The 13,184-nt window shown below is 37.2% G+C and overlaps 1 protein-coding gene across 2 annotated transcripts in view; it reads right to left on the reverse strand.

The window, feature by feature from the left end:
- The window catches only part of LOC106867947 (sodium-dependent multivitamin transporter), a 176,953-nt gene extending 163,769 nt beyond the window's left edge, over positions 1-13,184 (reverse strand). Inside the window, exons 1-2 of one of the 2 annotated variants that reach the window (XM_052974692.2) lie at positions 13,035-13,184; positions 6,063-6,212 (exon numbers count right to left, since the gene is read on the reverse strand). In XM_052974692.2, the coding sequence (XP_052830652.1) occupies positions 6,063-6,206 (144 nt within the window). In that variant the 5' untranslated portion in view covers positions 6,207-6,212; positions 13,035-13,184. The remainder of the gene's footprint in view (positions 1-6,062; positions 6,213-13,034) is intronic. The other variant, XM_052974693.2, reaches the window with a different exon arrangement.

The following is a 13,184-nucleotide window of genomic DNA, read 5'->3' on the forward strand; positions in this document are numbered from 1 at the left end:
TGGATTATCCATTACGAATTGCTTGAATGGAACCAAACGGTCAACATAGAACTCTATGTTCAACAGAGGGAATGACTCAACATGGCTATTCAAGAGAAAAGACCTAATCGGCAGCATGGAGTTCTTCTGCGGCACAACAATGCCCGCACTCATATCGCCAATATGACCAAGGAAACCATTCAAACGCATGGCTGGGAAGTGCTGCCACACTAGCCGTACTCTCATGATTTGGCACCAACGGATTTCCACCTTTTTCGATCTCTTTCAAATGCTATGCATGGAGTTTCGTTCAATACTGATGCAGAATTGAGAGCTTGGTTGGATAATTTTTCGAGTCAAAATCAGGTGATTTCTACCAGCGAGGTATTGAAAATCTTGTTGAATGTTGGGAAGAAGTAGTAAACAACGAGGGTGAATACATTATTGATTAATTAGTTGTTATTTTTTATTAAGCCTTTTAAAAAATTTAAATTTTAAAAAACGGCAGGAACTTAGTTGCCAACCCAATAGTTAAAAGCAAACAGCTCTGAGTTCCATATTTTATGAAGTCTACAGTAGTACTCATTTTGTAATTCTGGCTTTAGTATGCAACATTCTCATTGATTTAGAGGTACTTGTAGCTTTCATCATTAGAGATAGGAGATAGACAAGCCATTGATGTACGTGTTCTCTCCCTGGCCGACAATCTTTCCTTAGTTGACTACATAGTCATGAACATTTATCTTACCCAAACTCCATTCCTATATCTTATGAGAATATTATGACTAGTTTTAATTGTGTTAGTCAAATTACAAGAATATAACTTTAGGTTATCAATAAAAAATGTGTGGGTAACATTAACTTTATTCTTTTCTGCATATCACAGCATGTAGCCTTGGCATTTTGTTAACAGGGCTGACAAGGGATTCACTGCCAGTACAAACAGCATCACATTCAAAATATCACTTTGGAATATGCCTGTTGATAGCTTCATTCTGTTTATAATAACAGGTGTTGTTGCTTTAGTAGTTGTCAATGATAACAGTGGGGGACCATGTTGTAATCAGTCTTTCAATGGCATTCACTATGCAGCTGGTACTTTGGCTTGGCAAGGTGTGTGTGTGTGTGTGTGTGTGTGTGTGTGTGTGTGTGTGTGTGTGTGTGTGTGCGCGCACGTGCATGCATGCATGTGTGTATTTGTTTAGATGTAGATGTCTAAATTGTGTATTTATGTATTTTTCATGTATCTAATTATATTGTATTTACTTGTACTTTTATTGTGTCTGTGTGCTCGTACATTGTTCTTTTATACTTTCTTTATCAATTTCCCCTTTGTGTTGCTCTTACTCTTTCTAGTTTTCCACCTTCTGTCTCTATAAACAAGCTATCAACTTTCAACCTCCCCTACCACTCCAGAGCCTTATATTGATACTTCATATTGCTACATTTGATTTTTATATGTTTTTATCCTCAAGTCACCTCTTCTCCCCATCCTACTATATTCTATATTTGTTTCTTTACCTTATTCTCCTCATATTTTCTCCCTCGTTTTCTCTTTCCCTTTCTTTTTATCTCACCCCTTTTCTGTCATTTTTTTTCACTTTGCTTCTCTATTATTATTATTATTATTATTATTATTATTATTATTATTATTATTATTAATATTGTGAGCTGGTACAATCGTTAGCATGCTGGGTGAAATGTTTAGCGGCATTTCGTCCGTCTTTATGTTCTAAGTTCAAATTCCACCGAGGTCAACTTTGCCTTTCATCCTTTCAGGATTGATAAATTAAGTACCGGTACTTATGTAATCGACTCATCTCCTCCCCAAAATTGCTACCCTTGTGGCAAAATTTGAAACCATTATTATTATCATTATTATCATTAAGCTAGCAAGTGAGCATCATAAGCATCAAGACCCTGAAACTTGCCCCTTGACCAGATGTGTAGGATAAACTCCATCATATATGAGGCAGAAGTAACAGCAACACTTCAAGATAAACTACCTGAAGAGAAGAATTACATTGGGTTATGCTAAGGCAATTTCAAAAAACGTTATGCAAAACATTTATCTTCTTTCTGACATGTCATCAAAAGTAATGTCAATAAGTTGACTAGCCATGTATGGCGTTTGAAGGCCAACTCCGCATAACATACAATCAAGTGGAGAATTGTAGAGAAATCCATGCCATATGTTAATGGATCTAAGAAATGCAACTGATGCATGGCAGAAAGATCACATGTTCTTTTTAGATCCAAGAGTTACACCACACTGCTTAATTCCAGGGCTGAAATTTTTAGCAGGTGCAAACATGTAGACAAGTTTCTTTTGTTGAACTAAAGGACATCACCCACTTCAGGCTGGTTGTTTCTCAGACTTTGGCATGTCTCCTTCAATATTGTTCTGCTCCAATTGCATTAATTGTGGTTTATTCCCCCAGCAAGGACAGGGATCTTGATCTTCTTACTTTATTAAACTGATATTTACCTCTCACTAGATGGAATCTACATATATTGGATCTGTGAATTATATATGTGTGTGTGTGTGTGTGTGTGTGTGTGTATGTACATACACACATATATCATTCCTACACATATAAATATGTGTGTGTATACATATGAATATATGTGTGTATACACATATATATGTATGTATATATTTGCTCATATCTATGTATATAAGTTTATATATATATATATATATATATATATATATATATATATATATATATATATATATATATATATATATATGCTTATGGACACGGGCAGCTGTGTCAAAAAGTGCTGATCTCTATCCGTGGAGGGAACCTATAGAAGAGAGGTAGAGCCAGGAAAACATGGGATGAGGTGATGGAGCATGATCTTTGAACGTTGGGCCTCACAGAGGCAATGATAAGTGACTGAGACCTTTGGCAATATGCCATGCTTGAGAAAACACATCAAGCCAAGTGAAATCACAGTCATGGCTGATACCAGTATTGCATAACTGGCATTCATGCCATGGCACATAAAAAGCACCCTTCAGACATTGGGCAATATGTTTTGCTTGAGAAGATCTGTCAAGCCAAGTGAGATTGCAGTCATGGCTGATGCCAGTGTTTTGTAACTGGTACCCGTACCAGTGGCACATAAAAAGAAGCACCAACTATGCTCATGGAGTGGTTGGCATTAGGAAGGGCATCCAGCTGTAGAAATCAGGCCAAATCAGATTGGAACCTGGTGCAGCTCCCCAGCTTGTCAGCTTTCAGTCAAACCATCTAACCCATGCCAGCATGGAAAACAGAAGTTAAATGTTGATGATGATGATGATGATATATATATATAGTTGTAATAATGGAGTCAAACCTTCCTCAGTTAAGGTACTTAAAAAATTTGAAGACATTTCTTCATATTTTTGAAATACTTTAACTGAGGAAGGTTTATATTATGGATACATTTCCTGTTATATATTATGCAAACCTGAAACAACATACATATTGAATGATTTCAAAATATCACTATTTTGTTTAACTTCATTATTACAACTAATATGACTCAATGCCAGAACAAATTAGTCAGTCTTGACTCTACTTATGCAGATACTCTAACAACAATTTGAAGTAGTCTGCTATAGCTGACTTGAATCAAAAATTCTGGTACCATGCACTGCTTCTTAGAATGACACAAGACAGACAGATAGACAGTTATAGCTATATATAGATAGACAAATAGATAAATGTATATGTAACCGTGTGTGTGTGTGTGTGTGTGTGTGTGTGTGTGTGTGTATTTATCTATTAAAGGTCTTGAAAAGGAAGTCATCTTAGCTCCAACAAGGCTGCAGGAATAAAAAGCAGCACTCATTACTGAACGTTGTCTTGCTCTTTTTGCTGAAGCCCTGTAAGCTAATGAATATAATTATGTAATTCCTATTCTGATATCATTCATTACTTCATACCTACCTACCTACCTCCATACCTACCTACCTTCCTATCTACCTACCTACCTACCTACCTACCTACCTACCTACCTACCTACCTACCTACCTACCAACCTACCGACCTACTTACCTACACACATACATACATACATATATACAAACATACACACACACATATACATACATACACATACACACATATACATACAGATACACGTGTGCGTGCACATATACAATTGCAGCATGGAAGGTGTTCATAAGCCATTTAAAAACACACAAAAACTGTTAGATTCAATTCAACATTTAAATTTAATTTGCCAAAATATTTTCATTGCTTTGAGATCGTGACCTGTTCACTGACAAAAATCTGTGCTGAACGGAATTTTGTCAGTGAACAGGTTGCAGTCTCAAAGTAACGAAAATATTTTGGCAAATTAAATTTAAATGTTGAATTGAATCTAACAGTTTTTGTGTGTTTTTAAATGGCTTATAAACACCTTCTATGCTGCAATTGTTTTTGTTTTAGCACAAGATCTCAGATCAGGTTACTTGCTATGCAAGTACATCTCCGTAATATATATATATATATATATATATATATATATATATATATATATATATATATATATATATATACATATATATATATATATATATATATATATATATATATATATATATATATATAATTTATTAAAATTAATTTACGAAGGTGTCATTAATTCTATTATTATCCAATGTAACTATTTTAAGAATGATAATAACAGAATCAATGACACAGGCAACAGCTGTGATTTCAGTGCTTTAATATATGTATGTATATATATATATATATATATATATACTGTCACATATATGCATTCAAGCATATGGTGTGGGCATGTATATTCCTGTTCCTTTTACACTGCTTTTCCAAAAGAAGGCAAAATAGAAAAATGATATAACCACACATTTGTTTGCCAATGCAAAACCCTTGAATGATATGAGATGAAATGACAAGCACATTATTGCCAATTCTTTCCATTTACATCAACATTCCTGACGGAGAAAGGATGACATCCCATTTCTTTCTATTCTATAAATCTTGCAATTTGTGCCAACTCGGAAAAAATTATCATGTTTAGTATAAGCTCCTCCAAAGCTATTCCAAGCATGGATCTTTCCATAGCCTAGAAGCTATGTCAAAATTGGTCACTGTTTTACCTTCTTTGTAGTAGTCCATGTCTCACATATTAAAATGCTAAAAGGACAGTGTTACTGGAAAAATTAGAGGAGAGCAGTTGTAGAAAATCTTTATACTACATTACAATCAACTTTTAAAAAAGAGTAATTTCCCTCAGTGTGCAAAGAGGCAAGTACTCCTTTGCTTTATAAGAGGGATTTTAGGGAAGATTTAAGAGCTTATTGTCCCATATGCCTCTTGTTTTACTCCTACAAGATATTTACATATGCCTAGTTACCAGACTATCAAAACACCTCATTGATCAACAGCTGAGAGAGCAAGCAGGTTTTCAGAAGAACAACAGCACGAAAGACTACATATTCACCTTTAGCCTCTGGAAAGAGCAGAAGAGTATAAGCTGTCTCTTTGCATCACTTTTTTTAATACTAAAAGATCTTCAATAGTGTCAAGGTGAAATGTTGCACTGAAGTCGCTGGAAATGCAAGCAGCTGAGACACAATACATTAAACTTCTGAGAGAGGTGAACCCAAGAAATTCCAGAGAGAGAGCTCTGCTCTACCCATCTATATGGGTTCCAGTTGGAAGAGCACCAAACAAGGAGAAACCACCTCTCCAAAGCTCTTATCTCAAAATAGTCATCAGCCACAGTAGCATCAACATCAACGGCAAGCTACTAACAAACTTATTTACAAACAACATTGTGCTCATTGCAGAAACCTCAGTTCAGCTGTAAACCATGTTGAAACTCCAGACTTTATCAGAAGCCCTCAAAATCAACTTCATGAAATCAAAATGCATATGATCCAATAATGTAGCACAAGGCCAAATAGTGGTGAGAGACAATGAAATTTTAAAAGGTGAAAGTGATGAAACTGGGGCAGGCAGCAAGTAAATGACAAGAAGTCTCACACATTGTAAATCCATATAAATAACCAAAATATTTATTTAAAATGCAGTGTAATATAATAAAAAATATACCTTCATTTGTCGACTTGCAACTATAAATTCAGTTGTTGTTTTCTGCCCTTTGTATGAGAAGTAAACACCTATACCAAGGGAGATAATGACGATTGCACTAAATATAGAATAGTCTAGTGCTGTCAGTGTACTGGTACTTTCCATTTTGTTCTGCAAAGATAGTTTTAAATGCATTTGAATAAAAATATCCTCAGAAAAAATAAATATTTATTTCTAGTTATTACAATAGTTTATATACATTATGATAAACATGCTGCATGACTTGATTTCAAAATTTTTAAACAATTAAAATAGTTTGAATAAAGGAAAACATTTATAACAAATTACAATTACATGGTGAAGAAGCTTTCATCCTGCTGGTCAAAAAAGTCATCAACAGCAGATATGATGTCATCATCACTGCAGTACTGCTTCCCAGTCAAGTGTTTTTCCTGTTGGTGAATAGATGGTAGCCAGATCAGGCCAAATCAGGAGAATAGGGAAGGTGATCAACTAATTCAAAGCTACAGTGATACATAGCAGCCGTTGAAACCAAGGACATGTGTGCTGGAGCATTATCCTGATAAAAGAAGACCCTTTTCATCAGTTTTCATGGATGTTTGGTGACTGCCTCAGCAAGTTTGCATACTACTCTCTATTGACGGTGTGGTCCTTTTGAAAATAGTCAATAAACACAATGCCTTTTGCATACCAAAAAACTGAGGCCATCACCTTCCCTACAGATGAAACGACCTTGGTTGTCTTTTGAGCAGGTGAAGAGGGATGTTTCCACAGCATGGATTGTTTCTTTATCTCTGTGAGCACTCATATATATTTATATATAAATGTGTGGCACACTTCTCCCATCGCCTTATGCGGCTGTGAAGACCTTGTCTGTAGAAGTCGGTAGGTTGCATCAGAAGCCAAGACTTTACCAAAATGTGCTTCCCCTTCAAAAAAGACTACATGGCTGGAAAGCGGTGGAAGTCAGATGGTGTGAGGTCAAGTGAGTAAGGGGAATGAGGGAAGATTTCTTAGTCAAGACAATTGGAGATTTCTGCGGGACAACCTGTTGAAAGCCACCGACCAGATTTGTGGGTGGTGTAAGGTCCCCTCCCGACCCAGAGTAACGTGGTGGTGGAACAAGGAGGTAGACAGGGCTATTAGACAAAAGAAACAGGCTTGGAAGGACTGGAAGAACGGTGGTAGCAGGGAATTGTACCAATGTGCCAGAAGGGAGGCTAGGCGGCAGATTTATTTAGCCAGAGGGGAAGCAGATAAGGAAAGATTTGCCAATGTTCTGCGCCATGAGGACCAAAGACTCGAGGTATTTCGTGTTGCAAGACAGTGTAGGAGAGAGAATAGTGATGTTGTAGGAGTGAAATGTGTTCGCATAGATGATGGTACGCTTGCATTAAATGAGGATGCAAAGAAAGAGGTCTGGAGATGCCACTATGATAGATTGCTTAATAAAGAGAATGAATGGGAGAAAGAGAGCCTGCCGTATGTCGACCCAATAGAGGGACCAGCTATCCGAGTTGATAGTACCAGGGTAGATAAAGCAATTAAGAGTATGAAGACCGGGAAAGCCCCTGGCCCATCAGGAATCACTGCAGAGATGCTCAAAATATCTAGCAGTGTTGGCTATAGCCTAGTCACCTGTATTACGAACCAGGTGATACACGAAGGAGTCATACCCAATGACTGGTGTAGCAGCATCATAGTCAACTGCTACAAAGGTAAAGGTGACGCTTTAGATACAAATAATTACAGAGGCATCAAGCTGTTAGATCAGGTTATGAAAGTTACAGAGAGGGTCATAGCCCAACTAATTAGGGAGCGAATCAATTTAGATGAGATGCAGTTTGGGTTCGTGCCAGGTAAAAGCACTACTGATGCCTTATTTCTAGTGAGACAGTTGCAGGAGAAATACCTAGCTAAGGATAAACCTCTGTACCTGGCTTTCGTTGACATGGAGAAAGCCTTTGACAGGGTCCCCCGATCCCTTATCTGGTGGTCAATGAGGAAACTTGGGATAGAAGAATGGTTAGTGAGAGCTGTGCGAGCCATGTACAGAGATGCTGCCAGTAAGGTGAGGGTTGGAAATGAGTACAGCAATGAATTCCGGGTAGAGGTAGGGGTCCACCAAGGTTCCGTCCTCAGCCCCCTCTTATTTATCATAGTCCTCCAGGCAATCACAGAGGAGTTCAAGACAGGTTGCCCCTGGGAGCTCCTCTATGCTGATGACCTTGCCCTAATTGCGGAGTCACTATCAGAACTAGAGGAGAAGTTTCAGGTGTGGAAGCAAGGTCTAGAATTGAAGGGCCTTAGAGTCAACCTAGCTAAAACCAAAATCCTAATAAGTAGGAAGGTAGATAAAACACAAACCCCTTCAGGTAGATGGCCCTGCTCAGTATGTAGAAAAGGAGTAGGTAGTAACTCTATAAGATGTACCCGGTGCAAGCTATGGACACATAAGAGGTGCAGCAACATCAAAGGCAGGTTAACTAGGAAGTTAGTTTTTGTTTGTGGCAGATGTTCAGGTGCAATAAAGACTGTAAACAAACAGGAAACAACTTCTATCTCATTCCAGGGTGAAAAACTAGAGGTAGTCGATAGCTTCCGCTATCTGGGCGACCAAGTTAGTAGTGGGGGTGGGTGCGCTGAAAGTGTAGCTGCTAGAATAAGAATAGCCTGGGCAAAGTTTAGAGAGCTCTTACCCCTGCTGGCGACAAAGGGACTCTCACTCAGAGTAAAAGGCAGACTGTATGACGCATGCGTACGAACAGCCATGCTACATGGCAGTGAAACATGGGCTGTAACTGCTGAGGACATACGTAAGCTTGCAAGGAATGAAGCCAGTATGCTCCGTTGGATGTGTAATGTCAATGTGAATACCCGTCAGAGTGTAAGTATCTTGAGAGAAAAGCTGAACATTAGAAGCATCAGTTGTGGTGTGCAAGAGAGACGATTGCACTGGTATGGACATGTGGTGAGAATGGATGAGGATAGCTGCGTGAAAAAGTGCCACACCCTAACAGTTGAGGGAACCCGTGGAAGAGGTAGGCCCAGGAAGACCTGGGCTGAGGTGGTGAGGCAAGACCTTCGTACATTGGGCCTCACCGAGGCGATGACTACTGACCGAGACCTTTGGAAATGTGCTGTGCGTGAGAAGACCCGGCAAGCCAAGTAAGATCGTTGAGGACTGGTGAAACCGGATGGCAACACCAGGCTCCAATCTGATTTGGCAGAGTTTCTACAGCTGGATGCCCTTCCTAACGCCAACCACTCAGAGAGTGTAGTAGGTGCTTTTACGTGTCACCCGCACGAAAACGGCCACGCTCGAAATGGTGTCTTTTATGTGCCACCCGCACAAGCCAGTCCAGGGGCACTGGCAACGATCTCGCTCGAAAATCCTACAGGAGCCAGTCAGGCGGTACTGGCAACGGCCACACTCAAAATGGTGCATCTCATGTGCCACCCGCACAAGAACCAGTCCACTACACTCTCTGAGTGGTTGGCGTTAGGAAGGGCATCCAGCTGTAGAAACTCTGCCAAATTAGACTGGAGCCTGGTGTTGCCATCCGGTTTCACCAGTCCTCAGTCAAATCGTCCAACCCATGCTAGCATGGAAAGCGGACGTTAAACGATGATGATGATGATGATGATGAAGAGTGTGCTTTCATCTGGGCAACATGCACATTGTGAAATTTTGGAGGAGGTGGACTCCTCTGGTCAGTATGCCACATATGAGCATGAGTCATGTGTGTGTGTGTGTATGTATATATATATATATATATATATATATATAGAGAGAGAGAGAGAGAGAGAGAGAGAGAGAGAGAGAGATAATACACATACACATAAATATAGAAAACATACATACATATATATGTGTGTGTGTGTGTGTGTCTGTCTGTCTGTCTGTCTGTCTGTCTGTCTGTCTGTCGTAGTGAAAATGTGACACTCCTTCCCATGTTACAATCAGTCCTTGTAGGAGGTCAGTAGTAGTTAGAATTGCTGTGCAAGTTTTCAGTTGGAGTCAGTGTCAGTTACATGATATATATGAGTTCAAGTTACAGTCAAGATAGATGTTTCAAAGCCATTGCGGACGAGGATATAAGCAATTCATGCAGACAACATTGAAAAAACATTTTTTCACATAAAAAATAAATAATTCATGCAGAAAACGTTGAAAAATTTTTCACGTGGAGAAATTAAAACTCGACAGAGGAGTAACAAACATTTTTGTTGTATATATTTAATGAAAAATCCGTAAAGTTATGGAAAACTTGTTAGAGGGTTTAGCTGAGTAGCAAAAACAGCAACAACACAACAATAACTCAAAGAACAACAACAAATGTTACAGCAACAAATGCTACAACTAATGGTAACAAAATCAGAAAATCCATTTTCGCCAGACCATGTAGCAAATTCAATAAAAGAATTTACATATGACCCGGAAGAAGGAATCACTTTTGAGGCATATTACCGAAGATTTGAACAAGTTTTTGAAAAAGAATGCCAAGACTGGACAAACGAAATGAAAACGTGTCTAATTCTGAGGAAACTGGTGATGATAGAGCATGAGAAATACTGTAGCTTTATATTGCCTAAAAAAAGTTTCTGACATAAATTTCACGAACACAGTTGACATTTTATGTAGGATGTTTAGTGAAAAACATTGTTGTTCAACACATGTTGGAAGTGTTTAAATATGGAGAAAAGTGATGATGAAGACTTAACCACATATACAAGTAGAGTGAACATAGAGTGTGAGAGATTTAAACTGGATAATCTAGCTCCAGACTCATTCAAGTGCCTGACTTACTGCTAAAAAGAATGCAGAAGTCAGAATGAGGAAATGAACCAGGATACAACCATACAGAAACTGTCAGAAGAATGCGTTGATATTAAAAGTAAGGCACAACACAGAAGAAATCCTGTGCAGAAATTGTTTAAAGATAAAGGCGGCGAGCTGGCAGAAACGTTAGCATGCCGGGCAAAATACTTATCAGTATTTCGTCTGCTGTTACGTTCTGAGTTCAAATTCCGCCGAGGTCGACTTTTCCTTTCATCCTTTCGGGGTCGATAAATTAAGTACCAGTTACGAACTGGGGCCGATGTAATCGACTTAATCCCTTTGTCTGTCCTTGTTTGTCCCCTCTATGTTTAGCCCCTTGTGGGCAATAAAGAAATAAGAAATTGTTTCAGATAAAACCAGTCTGGAAGATGGATAAAGTGTTTCACAAAAGACACAATATATATCAGGAGATAAATCCATGTATGGCATGCAGTGGGAGGCATCTGAGAAAAGAGTGTCCATTCAAAAGAGTGAAGTGTTTTCATTGTGGAAATACAGGACACATTAAATCACACTGCAGAACTAAGATCATAAAAGATTGGACCCAATAAGAAAAAATAAATAGTTTGTCATCAGAGGAGAAAGTTTGTACAATGAACAGAAAATTCATCAAAGTGAGAATTGAAACCACTAGGGTCAAAATGCAATAGAAGTAGAAGAACAACCTGCTAGAAGTAGAAGAAAGATCACTCTCAAATAATATCATATTTTCTTAAAAGAGAAAGGATGCACATGTTGTTCTAGAAATACAAAAAGATGGAATATTGATTGCTGAAACATCTTTAACTGAAGGTCTGCTCAATCAGGGATAACCTAGAGCTAGACAACAACAACAGAAGTATCTAGAAACATTAAGAAATTATCAGTTTTAGCAGCCCAGCAGACTTCAAGATCTCTCTTATTTCAAAAATAAAAATAAAATAATTTTTATGTATTGAGTTTTACATTCTGAATGAAAACCTCATTGAGATCAATTTTCACTTTTCATCTTTTTGAGATCAACAAAATTTCATCATAGTCCAAGACAAGTTGATAGAATTATTAGAGCAAAATAATACCACAAAACATTTTGTGGTATTTGTTCCAGTTCTTTATAAGTTTCCAGGCAGTAAACTTGTCTGTACCAAGCTTTCAATATAGTGTATTTTTTAAAATGCCCAACTAAAGCTTAAACAAGAAACCATTTATGTATTTTCTCAAGAAAACTCTATTACAAGAACATAGCAGACTTTTTAAGGTGATACCAGGAATCAATTGCAACTGCACAGGAAGGAAAGTTGTTCACTTTATATTGGAAAGCTAAATCTAAGACTGTTCATATATATTAAGTAAGATTTCATTAGTATAAATATATTTAATAAGAATTACATTGCATATAATGGGTCACTAGAAATTATATACTTTGTACCATAAACTCAGTACTCAGACCTGTTCTGTTCAATAATATTAGATTTAGCATTTGATACTATATTTTGTTACTTGTGGTTATTTACATTTACATGTACATTATAAAAAATATAGTATCAAATAGTTAAAATAATTGAAAAGTATTAAAAAAAAAGTAGATATAACAGAATAGTTTGAATATATAATAAAGAAAAACTGTTATCCTCTTATAATCTTCCGTCTGTTATGTTACATCTGTCTACTTAAAAACCTGATTAAATAAAACATTTTTTCCTGAATTAAATAAATAGACCAACATGAATTTTTCTGAAATTTCTGAAAATTTAGAGGAGTCCAGCTGATTGAATTAACAGAATGTCAGCAGCTCAGAAAAAGAGTTAGTGGCCAGTTTCATCAAAATTGTGCTTAAACTATCTAGTTGTAGAATAGGTAAAGAGGCAGAGCTTACAGTTGAAAGTAGTCTGAATAGTGTATCTGGCAAGTGTTTCAACTTGAATTTGTTGAGTCCTTAATTATTCTATGGGAATAATGTGCTATAAATTTGTATTCTGTTCATGAAAAATGTCTTTTAAATGAGTGCACTGAGAACTGGGATACCTTCAGCATACCACAACACCTTCATAGTCAAATGGCAAGTAAAAAAAACCCTTTAAATTTAGTTAAATTAAGCAATATATAACCATATTTAGAATCCTGAAGAGTTTGAATAAAATAATGCTCACCTTATAAAATGATTATCTGCTGAAAGAAAGAGAAGGTATTACAATAACATTTCTCAGAAGTATCAAAAAGAATGATTTACTTTTAAATTTCAAAAGATAATGTTATGTATCATTTACAGTGTTATGTATATGTATTATGTGTTATGAACT

This window comes from Octopus bimaculoides, chromosome 19 (assembly GCF_046866305.1).
Source record: "Octopus bimaculoides isolate indiv1 chromosome 19, ASM4686630v1, whole genome shotgun sequence".
In the NCBI taxonomy this organism is placed as follows: Eukaryota; Metazoa; Mollusca; class Cephalopoda; order Octopoda; family Octopodidae; genus Octopus; species Octopus bimaculoides.